The sequence below is a fragment of the Poecile atricapillus genome, chromosome 37 (genome assembly GCF_030490865.1).
Source record: "Poecile atricapillus isolate bPoeAtr1 chromosome 37, bPoeAtr1.hap1, whole genome shotgun sequence".
In the NCBI taxonomy this organism is placed as follows: domain Eukaryota; kingdom Metazoa; phylum Chordata; class Aves; order Passeriformes; family Paridae; genus Poecile; species Poecile atricapillus.
This window is the reverse complement of record NC_081285.1, coordinates 3,402,586-3,419,145: the sequence shown is the minus strand read 5'-3', so window position 1 is coordinate 3,419,145 and position 16,560 is coordinate 3,402,586. Positions and strand designations below refer to the sequence as shown.

Below are 16,560 nucleotides of genomic sequence, written 5' to 3'. Positions count from 1 at the left end.
CTCCCCTCCCCCCCCCAGAGGACGGCGGCTCTCGGTGACCCCGTGGGACCCCCCCGGACCCCGAACCCGCCCGGATTTGCCCCAAATCCCCCCCGGCCCCTCCCCCCCAATAAATTCGCGGCATCCGAACGGCTCCGGCGCCTGTGGGGGAGGGGCGGGACGGGAGGGGGGAGGGGAAAGGGGGACCCCGGTGGGGGAGGGGCCGCCCCCCTGCCAGATTTCGGCGACCGAAACGCGATGACGTCACCGACCCCACCCTGCAGACCCCGCCCCTTTCTGCAGGAACGGGGGCGTGGCCTGGCGGTGACGTCACGGCGAAAGCCCCGCCCACCCCGGGGGCGTGGCCGGAAGTGACGCGGAGGGGGCGGGGCGGGGCCGCCCGGGAGGATTTTTGGGGCTCATCCCGAGGGTTCCTCAGCCCGAGGGGTCCCCAGGGCCCCCCCGCCCCCCCCCGGGGCCTCCCGGGAGCGGCTCCGGCCCCGCCCCCACAGAGACCCCAGAGAGAGACCCCCGGCCCTATAGATCCTGACCCTATAGATCCATCATCCCCTATAGACCCATCCCCTATAGATCCATCATCCCCTATAGACCCATCCCCTATAGATCCATCCCCTATAGATCCATCATCCCCTATAGATCCTGACCCTATAGACCCATCCCCTATAGATCCATTCCCTATAGATCCATCATCCTCTATAGATCCTGACCCTATAGATCCTGACCCTATAGATCCATCATCCCCTGTAGATCCATCATCCCCTATAGATCCTGACCCTATAGATTCATCATCCCCTATAGATCTTGGCCCTATAGATCCTGACCCTATAGATCCATCATCCCCTATAGATCCGTGCCCTATAGATTAATCCCCTATAGATCCCTGTCCTATAAATCCATCTCCTATAAATTCATCCCCTATAGATCCATCCCCTATAGCTCCATCCCCTATAGATCCTGACCCTATAGACCCCAGCCCCACAGATCCCAGCCCTATAGATCCCATAGACCTCTCCCCTATAGAACCATCCCCTATAGCTCCATCTCCATCCCCCCCAGCCCCTATAGCCCCGTCCCCTCCCCCCCCCCAGCCCCTATAGGGCAGCTCTCCCCTCCCCCCAGCCCCTATAGGATGCCCCCCTGAGCCCCCCTGAGCCCCCCCGGCCCCTATAGGATCCATAGGGGATGGAATTCCTCCGGCGCCGCCTCTCGGACGGGAATTTCCTGGCGGGGGGGATGGGCGGGGACCCCCCCGCGGGGGGAGGGGCGGGGAGACCCCCCCGGACCCCCCCCCACGGCCCCGCTGCTGCTCGTGATCGCCCCCCCCAGCACCGACTGGTACGTGCGGGACCCCCGGGACCCCTCCCCAAATTCCCCACCCTGGGACCCCCCGGGACCCCTCCCCAAATTCCCCCCACCCTGGGACCCCCCGGGACCCCTCCCCAAATTCCCCCCACCCTGGGACCCCTCCCCAAATTCCCCACCCTGGGACCCCCGGGACCCCTCCCCAAATTCCCCACCCTGGGACCCCCCGGGACCCCTCCCAAATTCCCAATGCTGGGACCCCTCCCCAAATTCCCAATGCTGGGGACCCCCTCCCCAAATTCCCCCCACCCTGGGACCCCCCGGGACCCCTCCCCAAATTCCCCACCCTGGGAGCCCCCGGGACCCCTCCCCAAATTCCCAATGCTGGGGACCCCCCGGGACCCCTCCCCAAATTCCCCCCACCCCGAGACCCCCCAAATCTCCCGGGGAGGGGCAGTTCTGGGGTGGGGGAGGGGTCTCACATCCGATTTTTGGGGTCCCCTTTGGGGATGGGGGGAGGGGGGAGGATTTTGGGGAGGGGTCTCTCCAATTTTGGGGTCCCCCCTCAGGGTGAAACCCTTCAAGGGCAAATCCGTGCACGGGGACGTGGAGCTCAGGGTGGAGCAGGTGAGTTTTGGGGACCCCTCCTCACCTTTTTTATTTCATTTTAGGACCCCCAAAAATCTAAAAAAAAAATTAAAAATTAAAAATTCGGGACCTCCCCTCTTCCATTTTTCCTCTCCCCCCAAAAATTTGGGTCTCTCGATAGTTTGGGGTCCCCCCCCAGGCTCTGATGCTCCGGTTTTGGGGTCACCCTGAAAATTTTTGGGGTTTTTTGATGTTTTGGGGTCCCCGGGTTGGGTTTTTTTGGGGGGATTTTGGGAGATTTTGGATCGGGATTTCCCTGGGATTTTGGGGGCTTGGCCTTAAATTTTGGGGTGCTCAGAACCCCCGTTCCTCCCAGGTTTGGGGGTCGAGTTCAGGGGGGATTTGGGGTCCCTGGAGGGGATTTTTGGGGTGCCCTGAAATCTTTCCTTGTCTCAAAGATTTTTTGGGTTGCCCTGGAGATTTTGGGGCCTGAATTCCCAAATCCCCTCCCCCAATTCCCGATTTGAGGGGTTCAGGATGGAATTTGGGGGATTCAGGATGGAATTTGGGGGTTCAGGATGGAATATTTTAGGGAAAAAAACCGAAATTTTGGGGGGATCCCCCTCGATTTCAGGGTTCCCCAGGGGAGATTCGGAGCCCGGTGGGAATTTTGACCGAAAAATCTCTTTTTTGAACCAAATTTGAGGCTCCAGCCGGGTTTGGGGCGGGATTTTGGGATCCCAGGGAGGTTTTTGGGGGTCCCCAGGAGGTTTTTTTTTTTTGGGGTGTCCTGGATTTTGGGGTTCCCCAGGCTCAGTTCTCGGAGCTCTCCTTGGCCGCCTCCACCCACGGCGCCCTCAGCGTCACCATCGAGCCCGCCCGGGGGGGCTCCAGGTGAGATTTGGGGTCCCCCCTCCCTTCTGGGGCTGAATTTGGGGTCTCCTGCTCAATTTTGGAGCTGAATTTGGGGTCTCCTGCTCTCTTTTGGGGTCCTCTCCTCAATTTTGGGGCAGAATTTGGGTCTCCCCTCCCTTTTGGGGCTGGATTTGGGGTCTTCTCTCCCTTTTGGGGTTGAGTTCGGGGTCTCCTGGTCAGTTTTGGGGTCCTCTCCTCCCTTTTGGGTCAGAATTTGGGGTCTTTCCTCCCTTTTGGGGCTGAATTTGGGGTCTCCTGCTCTATTTTGGGGTTCTCTCCTCAATTTGGGGGCTGAATGTGGGGTCTCCTGCTTCATTTTGGGGCTGGATTTGGGGTCTTCTCTCCCTTTTGGGGCTGAATTTGGGGTCCCCCCTCCATTTTGGGGTTGAATTTGGGGTCTCCTGTTCTATTTTGGGGTTCTCTCCTCAATTCGGGGGTTTAATTTGGGGTCCTCCTCAATTTTGGGGCGGATTTTGGGATTCTGAGTGTCCCTTGCTTATTTTCGGGGGGGAATTTGGGGTCTCCTGCTCAATTTTGGGGGTCCTCTCCTCCCTTTTGGGTCAGAATTTGGGGTCTTTCCTCCCTTTTGGGGTTGAATTTGGGGTCCTCCCCTCAATTTTTGGGTGGAATTTTGGGGTTCTGGGTGTGAATTTGGGCCTCCCAAGGAAGATTTGGGGGTGTTTGAGGAGATTTTGGGGCTGTTTGGAGCAGTCCCAGCAGGGCCCATCTCACCTTTTCGGGGGTACAAAACCAAATCTCGGGGGTTCGGGGCGATTTTGGGGGGGCCCCAAACTCAGATTTTGGGGGGTGGGGGAGGGGGTTTTAATTGGGAATTTGAGGCGAAAAAACGGAAATTTCAGGGGAGGTAAAAAAAAAAAAAAAAAATTAAAAAAATCTGATTTTTGGCTGGGGTTTTTTAGGGGAGGATTTTGGGGGGGTCCGGGGGGTTTTGGGGACCCCCCCCTCCCCCTGACCGCCCCTCCCCCACAGGAGGGTGCGCCCCGATTTCGTGCTGGTGCGGGAGGCGCCCGAGGGGGGGGCGGGGGGCGCCCCCCGCAGGCTCCTGGCGGGGCTGCACCTGGGGGGGGTCCCCAGCACCGACCCCCTCCCCGCCCTGTACGGCTTCGCTCACCCCCCCTGCCTGGTGGGTGCGGGACTGGGAGCACTGGGAGGGACTGGGAGGGACTGGGATGGACCTGGGAGGGGACTGGGAGGGACTGGGAGGGACTGGGAGGGGAATGGGGGGGAGCTGGGAGCACTGGGAGGGGACTGGGATGGACTGGGGGCGCACTGGGATGGACTGGAGGGACTGGGATGGACTGGGGGCATACTGGGAGGGACTGGGATGGACTGGGAGGGACTGGGGAGGGAATAGGAGAGACTGGGAGAGGGCTGGGGGGCACTGGGATGGACTGGGAGGACTGGGGGGGGCACTGGGATGGACTGGGAGGGACTGGGATGGACTGGGGGGGCACTGGGAGGTGACTGGGAAGAGCTGGGAGGGGATTGGGAGGGACTGGGGGGGTACTGGGAGCACTGGGAGGGACTGGGAAGGACTTAAAGAGGTCTTGGGGGGCACTGGGAGAGACTGGGAGGAACTGGGAGGGGAATGGGGGGCACTGGGAGGAACTGGGAGGGATACTGGGGAAGACTGGGAGCGCTGGGCGGGGCGGTTGCCCGGGCCCTTGACGCTCCCAGTGCTCCCAGTTTGCCCAGTTGGCTCGGCTGCAGCGGGAACTGGGCCATGAGGCCTTTCCACTGGTGCCACAGCGCTTCTGCAACCGGCCCCGGGGACTGGTGAGCACTGGGAGGGACTGGGAGGGACTGGGAGGGGACTGGGAGGGACTGGGAGGGACTGGGAGGGGACTGGGAGGGGACTGGGAGCACTGGGATCTATTTTGGGACAAGTGGGCGGTGTCACCGGTGTCATTACTGGTCCGTTACTGGTGTCACTGGTGTGTCATTGGTCCGTTACTGGTGTCACTGGTCCGTTACTGGTCCGTTACTGGTGTCACTGGTCCGTTACTGGTGTCACTGGTCTGTTACTGGTCCGTTACTGGTGTCACTGGTCCGTTACTGGTGTTACTGGTCCGTTACTGGTCCGTTACTGGTGTCACTGGTCTGTTACTGGTCTGTTACTGGTGTCACTGGTCCATTACTGGTGTCACTGGTCCGTTACTGGTGTCACTGGTCCATTACTGGTGTCACTGGTCCGTTACCGGTCCGTTACTGGTGTCACTGGTCCGTTACTGGTCCGTTACTGGTGTCACTGGTTTCCCAGGTGACCGCCCCCACCTTCCCCATGACGGTGACGCTCAGCCCCTCCCCCCGCCGGGATGGGACAGGTGAGGGCCCCTCCCCTCCCCTCCCCCACTCCACCCCTGGGTGTGGCCAGAAGGGTGTGGCTGGGTGGGAGTGATCCTGACGGGCATTTCCATCCCTGTCTGTCTGTCCGTCTGTCCATCCCCGTCTGTCTGTCCTTCTGTCCCTCTGTCCATCCCTGTCCATCCCCATCCCTCTGTCCCTCTGTCCCTCCATCCATCCCGTGTCCATCTGTCCCTGTCCCCCCCGTGTCCGTCTGTCCATCCTGTGTCCATCCCTGTCTGTCTGTCTGTCCCTGTCTGTCTTTTCTTCTGTCCGTCTGTCCCTCTGTCCATCCCGTGTCCCACCCTGTGTCCGTCTGTCCATCCCATGTCCATCTGTCCCTGTCCCCCTGTCCCCCCCATGTCCCCCTGTCCCTGGTGTCCCCCTGTCTCTGTGTCCGTCTGTCCCCCATGTCCCCCTGTCCCCCGCTGTCCCCCTGTCCCCCCCCGTGTCCCCCTGTCCCCCTGTGTTCATCTGTCCCCCCATGTCCATCTGTCCCCCCATGTCCGTCTGTCCCCCTGTGTCCCCCCGGTGTCCCCCTGTCCCCCCCATGTCCCCCTGTCCCCCCCGTGTCCCCCTGGTGTCCCCCTGTCCCCCCCCCGTGTCCCCCTGTCCCCCCGTGTTCATCTGTCCCCCCCATGTCCATCTGTCCCCCCGTGTCCGTCTGTCCCCCTGTCCCCCTGGTGTCCCCCTGTCCCCCCGGTGTCCATCTGTCCCCCCCATGTCCATCTGTCCCCCCGTGTCCGTCTGTCCCCCTGTCCCCCTGGTGTCCCCCTGTCCCCCCGTGTCCGTCTGTCCAGGTCCGGGTTCGCTCCCCGCAGGTTCTGGCGGCGCTGGCGGCCGCCGTGGGCGGGGCGGGGGCGGGGGCCGGGGGCGGGGCCGGGGGCGCTGCTGCAGGAGGGACCCCCGGGAACGCAGCGGCTGCGGGTGCAGAGGATCGGGGAGAGCTACCGGGAACTGCGGTGAGAACTGGGGGACTGGGAGGGACTGGGAGGGACTGGGAGGGGATTGGGAGGGACTGGGAGGGGATTGGGAGGGGATTGGGAGGGACTGGGAGGGACTGGGAGGGAATTGGGAGGAACTGGGAGGGGATTGGGAGGGACTGGAAGGGAACTGGGAGCACTGGAGGGAATTTGGAGGGATTGCGGGGCACTGGGAGGGACTGGGAGGGACTGGGAGGGAATGGAATTGGAAGGGACTGGGTGGGACTGGGAGGGACTGGGAGGGAATTGGAGGGACTGGAACAGACTGGGAGGGACTGGGAGGAGATTCGGAGAGACTGAGAAGACCTGGAACAGAACTGGGAGCACTGGGAAGGAACTGGGGGCACTGGGAGGGAACTGGGAACACTGGGGGATTGGCCCTGGGGGCGGGGCTTCTCTTGGGGGCGGGGCTTGGTGATGATGTCACTGCAGGGGGCGTGGCTTCAACCTGGGGGGCCTGGGCGTGGCTCAGGGGAGGGGGAGGGCTGGGTGGGGTCTGCAGGAATGGGTGGGGCCTCATCTGTGGGTGGGGCCTGAGGGGGCGTTGGGGTCCCCCTGACCCCGCCCCCCTCTGACGTCACAGGTGGGCCTGGGGGCGGGGACAGCGTGGGGGAGGGGCCGCAGGTGGAGCCGGTCGCCCTCAGCCCCAGGTGAGAGGGGGGGCGGGGCCGGGGGGGCGGGGCTGGGGAGGGGCTTGGGTGGGGCAGAGAAGGGGCGGGGCTATGAGAGAAGGGGTGGGGCTATGAGAGAAGGGGCGTGGCTACGAGAGAAGGGGTGTGGCTATGAGGGAAGGGGCAGGGCTATGAGAGAAGGGGCGTGGCTATGAGGGAAGGGGCGTGGCTATGAGGGAAGGGGCGGGGCTATGAGAGTAGGGGCGTTGCTATGCGAGAAGGGGCGGGGCTATGAGAGAAGGGGCGTGGCTATGAGAGAAGGGGTGTGGCTATGAGATAAGGGGCGGGGCTATGAGAGAAGGGGTGGGGCTATGAGAGAAGGGGCGTGGCTATGAGAGAAGGGGCGGGCTATGAGAGAAGGGGTGTGGCTATGAGAGAACAGGCGTGGCTATGAGAGAAGGGGCGGGGCTATGAGAGAAGGGGCGTGGCTATGAGAGAAGGGGCGGGCCTATGAGTAAAGGGGTGGGGCTATGAATAAAGGGGCGTGGCTATAAGAAAAGGGGCGTGGCCATGCAGGAATGGGCGTGGCTATAAAGGGGCGTGGCCATACATAAAGAGGTGTGCCTTTTGTGGGCGGTGCCGTTTGGAAATGGGCGGGGCTTTTGCTCAGGGTGGAGTTTTTGGGGGTGGAGCCACATTGAGCTGGGCTGGGGAAGGGGGCGGGGCTTTGGGCCATGGGCGTGGCCACTGAGCCCCGCCCATCCCGTGCAGGCACCGGGGGTGGGTGGACGCCTGCGCCGGCCTCTTCGGGGGCGTCGACATCTGCGGGGTGGAGGCGCTGAGGGGCCCAGACGGGCAGGAGCACATCGTGCAGGTACCTGGGCACACCTGGGGACAGCTGGGGACACACCTGGGACAGCTGGGGAACACCTGGAGACACCTGGGGACACCTGGGGGACACCTGGGGACAGCTGGGGAACACCTGGAGACACCTGGGGACACCTGGGGGACACCTGGGCACAGCTGGGGACACCTGGGGACACCTGGGGACACCTGGGGGACACCTGGAACACACCTGGAACACACCTGGGGACACCTGGGGACACCTGGAACACACCTGGAACACACCTGGGGACACCTGGGGGACACCTGGGGAACACCTGGGCACACCTGAGCCACCTTCAACCATCTCCCTTCACCCTTGGCCTTCCCCTGAGCACCTGGACCTCCCTTCCTGGGGTCCCCTCCCCCACCTTTAACCCCCCCCATCCCCCTACCTGAGCCCCCTCCCCCCACCTGAGCCCCCTCCCCCCACCTGAGCCCCCCTCACCTGTCCTCCCCTGCAGGTCCTGGGCTCGTGGTTGCCGCTGCTGGGCCCGGGGGCGGCCGAGGATCGGAGCCAGATCGTGGAGCTGGTGCTGGAGCGGATGCGGGAGGAGCTGCCCCGCCCCCGCAGCCCCTCCCCCTCCCGGCCCCTCCCACAGGTGACAGCCCCTCCCCCCCCTCCCCCTCCCAACCCCCCCCGGGACCCCCTCCCCCCAAAATCGAACTCCCCCCTCCCTTTTGCTGCCCCCACAGGTGACCTCGGGGTCCCCCCGGCCGGGGACCCCCCCCCAGCAGAGACCCCAGCCCCAGGGTGAGTGAAACCCCCCCCCCCCCCCCCCCAAAATCCCGGGAGATCCCAAAAAAATCCGGGAATTTGGGGATTTATGGAAGGGTCAGGAAAAATTCTGGAAAGTTCCAGGGATTTGTCGTTGCCCAAAAGGACAAAAATCTTCCCCAAAATGGGGTTGGGGAAAATCCGGGATTGCCCGAAATTCCTGGGATTCCGTTCCTGGGTGGGGCCCAGAGACCCCCAAGGGGGGACCCGAAATAATTCGAGACCCCCCAAAATTTGGGGAGCCCCTCCCGAGCCTCCCTCCCCTGGGACGCCCCAAAATTTGGGGTATTCCACCCAAAACGGGGGAGCTTTTCCCGCCTCGAGCCCCGCCCCTCTCAGCTCTTTCTCTTCCAGGTGCTCCGCCCCCTTCCGGCCCCGCCCAGCCCCGCCCCCCACCGCAGGGACAGCCCCGCCCCCAAATGGGAGGAGCTTCACCACGCCCAGCCCAGCCTGGCCCCGCCCCACCGCGAGGACCCGCCCAGCCACGCCCACTCGCGGCTCAGCCCCGCCCCCAAACCCCAGCAGCCACGCCCCAGCCACGCCCCCAAATGCCAACAGCCACGCCCCAGCCACGCCCCCAAATGCCAACAGCCACGCCCAGCCACGCCCCCAAACGCCAACAGCCACGCCCCAGCCACGCCCCAGCTCGCCACAGCCACGCCCACAGACCCCACCCAGTTCTGCTCAGCCACGCCCACAGACCCCGCCCAGTTCTGCTCAGCCACGCCCACAAACCCCACCCAGCTCTGCTCAGCCACGCCCACAGACCCCACCCAGCTCTGCTCAGCCACGCCCACAAACCCCACCCAGCTCGCCACAGCCACAAGCCCCGCCCACGGCTCAGCCACGCCCACCTTTGGCTTCCTCAGCGCCACAGCCACGCCCACCCACGCAGCAGCCACGCCCGCAAGCTCCGCCCACTTTCCCGCAGCCCCGCCCACAAACCTCTCCCACGTCCCAACCCCGCCTCAAGCCCCGCCCACATCTCAGCCCCGCCCACCAGGCCCGGCTGTGTCCCCCCAGCCCAGACCTCAAGCCCCGCCCACCTCTGCCCCTCAGCCCCGCCCCCAAGGCCCGGTGACGTCACCTCAGCCCCGCCCCCAAGCCCCGCCCACCTCCCCTCAGCCCCGCCTCCAGCGCTCCCCCTCTGTCCCTCAGCCCCGCCCCCAAGCCCCTCCCCCCTCTGCCACGCCCCGCCCCCCGGGCCCCCAAACCCCTCCACCACCCGCCAGCCCCGCCCCCAAGCCCCGCCCATCGCCCCCAAACCGGTCCTGGCGCCCAAACCGGGGGCGGCCCTCCCCCCAGGTAAGTCGGGGGGGGTCGGGAGGGGGAGGGGCGAGGCCCGGACCCCCCCCCGGGCCCCCCCGAGCCCCCCCTGAACCCCCAAATTCCGCAGCCCCGCCCCCGAGCAGGGCCCGCCCGAGAGCCTGAGGGCGCTGAGGCAGAGCTTCGCCAGCCTGTTCGCCGACTGAGCGCCCCGAAAAACTGCCCGGGACACCCCCAAAACAGCCCAAAACCAGCCCAAAAACAGCCCTAAAACAGCCCAAAAAACACCCCAGAAACAGCCCAAAAACAGCCCTAAAACAGCCCAAAAAACACCCCAGAAACACCGCAAAAACACCTCAAAAACACTCTTGGGATACCCGAAAACTGCCCAAAAACACCACAAAAACACCCCTAAAACACCCCAGAAACACCCCAGAAACAGCCCAAAAACAGCCCCGGAGACACCCTGAAAACACCCCGGGGGACACCCCGGAAACAGCCCAAAACCACCTCAAAACCAGCCCAGAAACAGCCCAAAAAAAGCCCAAAAACAGCCCCGGAGACACCCAAAAACAGCCCAAAAACAGCCAAAAAACACCCCAAAAAAACACCCCAGAAACACCACAAAAACAGCTCAAAAACACTGCAGGGAACACCCCGAAAACAGCCCAAAAACACCACAAAAACATCATCGGGGGACACCCCAAAAACACCGCAAAAACAGCCCGGGGGAATCTCCGAAAACACCCCAAAAACCAGCCCAAAAACAGCCCTAAAACAGCCCAAAAATCATCCCAGAAACACCACAAAAACCACCCCAGAAACACCACAAAAACAGCTCAAAAACACTCCAGGGAACACCCCGAAAACAGCCCAAAAACACCCCAAAAACACTCCTGGGTACACCCAAAAACCAGGCGAAATACACCCCAAAAAACACCCCAGCGGAAACCCAAAAACCACCCCAAAATCACCTCAAAAACACTCCTGGGTACACCCCAAAAAAGCCCAAAAACACCCCAAAATCACCTCAAAAACACCCCTGGGAACACCCCGAGAAACACCCGCGGGAACACCCCAAAAACGCCCCCAAAACGCCCCAAAACGCCCCAAAACCCCCCCGGGACCCCCCGAAATCCACCCAGGGCTGCCCAAATCCAGCCCAGATTTTGGGGACCCCCCCAAATCTGCCGCTCCCCTCCCCCACCCCCCCCGCTCTGTGCTCGCCACGCCCCTCCCCCACCCCCGAATGGGGGCGGGGCCTCTCTGCGCGCGCTCCCGTCTCAGCCCCGCCCCCTCCGCTTGGCCACGCCCCCCGCTCGGCCACGCCCTGCTTGGCCCCGCCCCCTTTTGGCGCCAATAAATCCCTGAGCTGCTGAGGCTGCGTCACTTCCGGTGTGTGGGGGAGGGGCGGGGTGGGACCCCCAAATTTGGGGGGAGAATTTCTGGAAGGTTCTGAGGGGGATGGGAAAGGGGTGGGGGAGGGGGGAGGGGACACACCTGGGACAGGTACAGTCACACCTGGGGCAGGTACAGACACACCTGGACAGGTACAGTCACACCTGGGGCAGGTACAGACACACCTGGACAGGTACAGTCACACCTGGGGCAGGTACAGACACACCTGGACAGGTACAGACACACCTGGGACACACCCAGACAGGTACAGACACACCTGGGACAGGTACAGACACACCTGGGACACAGCTGGACAGGTACAGTCACACCTGGACAGGTACAGACACACCTGGACAGGTACAGACACACCTGGGACACACCCAGACAGGTACAGACACACCTGGGACAGGTACAGACACACCTGGGACACAGCTGGACAGGTACAGTCACACCTGGACAGGTACAGACACACCTGGACAGGTACAGACACACCTGGGACACACCCAGACAGGTACAGACACACCTGGACAGGTACAGACACACCTGGGACACACCTGGGGCAGGTACAGACACACCTGGACAGGTACAGGCACACCTGGGGCAGGTACAGACACACCTGGGCAGGTACAGACACACCTGGACAGGTACAGATACACCTGGACACACCTGGAGCAGGTACAGTCACACCTGGGACACACCTGGACAGGTACAGGCACACCTGGGACACACCTGGACAGGTACAGAGACACCTGGACACACCTGGGACAGGTACAGTCACACCTGGGACACACCTGGACAGGTACAGACACACCTGGACAGGTACAAACACACCTGGACAGGTACAGTCACACCTGAGGCAGGTACAGTCACACCTGGACAGGTACAGACACACCTGGGATACACCTGGACAGGTACAGACACACCTGGGACACACCCAGACAGGTACAGACACACCTGGGACAGGTACAGACACACCTGGGACACAGCTGGACAGGTACAGTCACACCTGGACAGGTACAGGCACACCTGGGGCAGGTACAGACACACCTGGACAGGTACAGACACACCTGGACAGGTACAGACACACCTGGGACACACCTGGGGCAGGTACAGGCACACCTGGACAGGTACAGGCACACCTGGACACACCTGGACAGGTACAGACACACCTGGACACACCTGGACAGGTACAGACACACCTGGACTGGTACAGTCACACCTGGACACACCTGGACAGGTACAGACACACCTGGACAGGTACAGACACACCTGGGACACACCTGGGGCAGGTACAGGCACACCTGGACAGGTACAGGCACACCTGGACACACCTGGACAGGTACAGACACACCTGGACACACCTGGACAGGTACAGACACACCTGGACTGGTACAGTCACACCTGGACACACCTGGACAGGTACAGACACACCTGGACAGGTACAGACACACCTGGACACACCTGGACAGGTACAGACACACCTGGACACACCTGGACAGGTACAGACACACCTGGGGCAGATACAGACACACCTGGACACACCTGGACAGGTACAGTCACACCTGGACACACCTGGACAGGTACAGTCACACCTGGGCCGGTACAGACACACCTGGACAGGTACAGTCACACCTGGACACACCTGGACAGGTACAGTCACACCTGGACAGTCACACCCTGCGGGGATATCGCGATATGAGCCCGCGAGGGGCGGAGCCAAAGGCGCCTCCTGGACCTCCCGCCCGCCAGGGGGCGCCTCACAACCCTCTGCGGCCGCTCTTTGATGACGCACATCCGGCCGGCGCCGCCGCCATGACGTCACACGCAGCATGGCGGCGGCGGAGAAGACGCAGCGCTACGAGGCCTTCATCAGCGACGTCCTGCAGCGCGACCTGAGGTGCGTGACGTCATATCGCGACTCCCGAGCCCTGTCGCGACACTCCCGCGTGGGTGACCGAGCCCCGCCCCCCCCCCCCCCGCAGGCGCGTGCAGGAGCAGCGCGAGGCCGTGCACGAGCAGCAGGCGCAGGTGCTGCAGCTCCAGGCCGCCCTCGCCAGGCTCCAGGTGCGCCCGGGGGGCGGGGCCTGAGGGGGGCGGGGCAAAAGGGGGCGGGGCCTGAGGGGGCGGGGCCTGAGGGGAGGATTTGGGGGGGTCCCTGGGGGTGATTGGGGGGGTTGGGAGGTGTTTGGGGAGGGGGTTTGGGGGTAGTTCAGGGGGTACTTGGGGGGGGATTTGGGGGGATTTTGGGGGTCCCTGAGGGGATTTGAGGGGGATTTGGAGGTTCCTGAGGGGATTTGGGGGTTCCTGGAGGTGTTTGGGGGGGTCCTTGAGGGGATTTGGGGGTCCCTGAGGGGATTTGGGGGTCGCTGGAGGTGTTTGGGGGGGTCCTTGAGGGGATTTGGGGGTCCCTGAGGGGATTTGGGGGTCCCTGGATGTGTTTGGGGGGGTCCTTGAGGGGATTTGGGGGTCCCTGAGGGGATTTGGGGGTCCCTGGATGTGTTTGGGGGGGTCCTTGAGGGGATTTGGGGGTCCCTGAGGGATTTGGGGGTCACTGGAGGTGTTTGGGGGGGTCCCTGGGGGGATTTGGGGGTCTCATGTGGGTGTTTAGTGGGTAATTGGGGGTCCCTGGGGGGATTTGGAGGTCCTTGGGGGTGTTTGGGGGGGATTTGGGGGTGTTCATGGGGTAATTGGGGAATTTGGGGGGTTCAAAGGGTACTTGGAGGGTTTGGGGGCGATTTGGGGATCCCTGGGGGGATTTGGGGGTGGAGTTTGGGGGTCCCTGAGGGGATTTGGGGGTTCCTGGGGTGTTGGGAGGATCTCTTTGGGACACTGATGGGGTCTAGGGGGGATTTGGGCATCCCTGGGGGGATTTCGGAGTCCCTGGGGGTGTTTTTGGGTCCCTGGGGGTGTTTTGGGGGTCCCTGTGTGATACTGGCAGGCTCTGGGGGGTCCCTGGCGGTAATTTTGGGGGTCCGTGGGGGAGTTTTGGGGGTCCCTGGGGGTGTTTTTGGGGTCCCTGGGGGTATTTTTGGGGTCCCTGGGGGTGTTTTTGGAGTCCCTGGGGGTGTTTTGGGGTCCCTGTGGGATTTGGGGGGTCCCTGGGGGTGTTTTGGGGTCCCTGGGGGTGTTTTTGGGGTCCCTGGGGGTGTTTTTGGCGTCCCTGTGTGACACCGGCAGGTTCTGGGGGGATTTTTGGGGTCCCTGGCGGTATTTTTGGGGGTCCCTGTGGGATTTGGGGGTCCCTGGGGGTGTTTTTGGGGTCCCTGGGGGTGTTTTTGGGGTCCCTGTGTGACACCGGCAGGCTCTGGGGGGGATTTTGGGGGTCCCCAGGACGTCGCCGCCCCCCTGCACACCCAGGTCGATCTCGGCTGCAATTTCTTCGTCAGCGCCGAAGTGTGAGTGAGGCCGGGACCCCAAAAACCTCCTCAGACCCCCCAAAACCTCCTCAGACTCCCCAAAAACCTTCTCAGACCCCCCAAACCCCCCTTGACCACCCCAAAACTGCCCTGAGACCCCCCCAAAACCCCCCAGGAGCCTTCGAGACCCCAAAAATTCCCTTCATGATCCCTCCAAGACCCCCAATCCCCAAAATTCGCCACTCCTGAGCCCCCACACCCCTCAGGACACCCCAAAATCCTCCGGGGGACCCCCCTGACCACCGATTTTCCCTCCCCGGCCCCCCAGCCCGGACCCCCAGCGCGTTTTCGTGGCTCTGGGGTTCGGATTCTTCGCGGAGCTGACGCTGCCCGAGGCCCTTCGGCACCTGGAGCGCCGCAGCTCCTTCCTGCAGAGGTGAGAGACCCGGCCACGCCCCCCTGGACACGCCCTGGACACGCCCTGGCCACACCCACACTCATTGGCCACGCCCCTACTCCCTGGCCATGCCCTGGCCACACGCACACACCACGACCATGCCCCCGGCCACGCCCACACTCCCTGGGCACGCCCCAGCCACGCCCAGGCCACGCCCACACACCACGGCCATGCCCCCAGCCATGCCCACACTCCCTGGCCACACCCTGGCCACACCCCCTGGCCACGCCCAGGCCATGACCAGACACCACCACCATGTCCTGGCCATGCCCACACACCCTGGCCACGCCCCCGGCCACACCCACACTTCCAGGCCACGGCCAGGCCACGCCCACACTCCCCAGCCATGCCCCTGGCCATGCCCTGGCCACGCCCACACGCCATGGCCACGCCCTGGCCATGCCCACACTCACTGGCCATGCCCCCTGGCCACACCCACTCACCATGGCCATGCCCTGGCCACACTCCCGGCTACACCCAGGCCACGCCCACACTCCCCAGCCACACCCCCGTGTCCTTGCACTGTGACCACGCCCATTTGTTGAGGCCATGCCCCCAACTGGGGCTAACTGGGGAAAGCCACGCCCCCTTTGGCCACGCCCACACCGTAAAAGGAGCCCTTGATCTCACACCAGGACCAAAAAAGGAGTTTCATCCGTTAGGCCACGCCCACCTGGCCTAGGCCACGCCCACACCATAAAAGGAAAGCATGTTCCTGTTTCATGGCCAAACAAGGAGGGTCATAGGCCACGCCCACACTGCCCGGGCCACGCCCACACCATATTAGGAAGGCACGTCCTTGTTCGGTGGCAATAAAAGGCGTGGCCTCGCCCTGTCAATCATCAGGCCACACCCACACAAGAGACCCCGTGCACGCCCCGCCCCCTCCTCCCAAAGCCCCGCCCACTGAAGCCCCGCCCATTCCAGGCTCAGCGAATCCCTGACCCGGGACGGGGCCAAGATCCGCGCTCACATCCGGCTGGTGCTGGAGGTAACCCCGCCCCCTCCCCTGGCCACGCCCCCTCCCCACTGGGCCACGCCCACAACGCTCTGCCCCTCCCCCCCCCAGGGCCTGCGGGAGCTGCAGGGGCTGCAGGGCCCCTCCCCCACCCCGGAGCCATGAGGGACCCCTGGGCTGGCCCCGCCCCCACCCGGGTGTAGAGCTGGAGGATTTTACACCTTGGAGTAACCTGAGTGTAAAGATGGGGATTTTACACCTCGGAGTAACCTGAGTGTAAAGATGGGGATTTTACACATTGGAGCAACCTGTGTGTAAAGCTGGAGTAAAATTGAGTTTTTTACACCTTGGAGTGACCTGAGTGTAAAGCTGGGGATTTTACACATCGGAGTAACCTGAGTGTAAAGCTGGAGTAAAGCAGAGTTTTTTACACCTTGGAGTGACCCGTGTGTAAAGCTGGAGTAAAGCAGACTTTTTTACACCTCGGAGTAAGCTGTGTGTAAAGCTGGGGATTTTACACCTCAGAGCTGTGTGTAAAGTTTGAGTAAAGCAGATTTTTTTTTACACCTTGGAGTAACCTGTGTGTAAAGCTGGAGCGAGGAGGGTTGTTTCGCACACAGCAGGGAGCTTGGAGTAACCGCGGAGTAATTGACGAGTAACCCATGAGGGCGCTGACAGCGGTGGGGGAGGGGCCTGTGAGTA

General features: G+C 63.1%; 2 protein-coding genes across 7 annotated transcripts; both read left to right on the top strand.

The window, feature by feature from the left end:
- Positions 1-237: 237 nt before the first annotated feature.
- LOC131591062 (synapsin-1-like) lies at positions 238-10,018 on the top strand. The gene is made up of 9 exons (XM_058861490.1): positions 238-350; positions 1,171-1,335; positions 1,872-1,929; positions 2,702-2,784; positions 3,796-3,949; positions 4,513-4,602; positions 5,087-5,150; positions 5,970-6,131; positions 9,820-10,018. The coding sequence occupies exons 1-9, from the start codon at positions 238-240 to the stop codon at positions 9,852-9,854; spliced, it is 924 nt and encodes a 307-aa protein (XP_058717473.1). The 3' UTR covers positions 9,855-10,018.
- Positions 10,019-12,763: 2,745 nt separating this feature from the next.
- Positions 12,764-16,412, top strand: UXT (ubiquitously expressed prefoldin like chaperone). Of its 6 annotated transcripts, XM_058861519.1 has the most exons (7): positions 12,845-12,984; positions 13,070-13,151; positions 14,418-14,482; positions 14,772-14,879; positions 15,970-16,096; positions 16,134-16,183; positions 16,282-16,400. In XM_058861519.1, exons 1-7 carry the CDS (start codon positions 12,917-12,919, stop codon positions 16,310-16,312), a joined length of 531 nt encoding a protein of 176 aa, XP_058717502.1. In that variant the 5' UTR covers positions 12,845-12,916; the 3' UTR covers positions 16,313-16,400. The 6 variants fall into 6 exon arrangements, with proteins under 6 accessions (XP_058717507.1, XP_058717502.1, XP_058717503.1 ...); XM_058861520.1 differs by having other exon boundaries at positions 16,134-16,290; XM_058861522.1 differs by lacking the exons at positions 16,134-16,183; positions 16,282-16,400 and adding an exon at positions 15,828-15,891 and having other exon boundaries at positions 12,846-12,984; positions 15,970-16,120.
- The last annotated feature ends 148 nt before the right edge of the window (positions 16,413-16,560 follow it).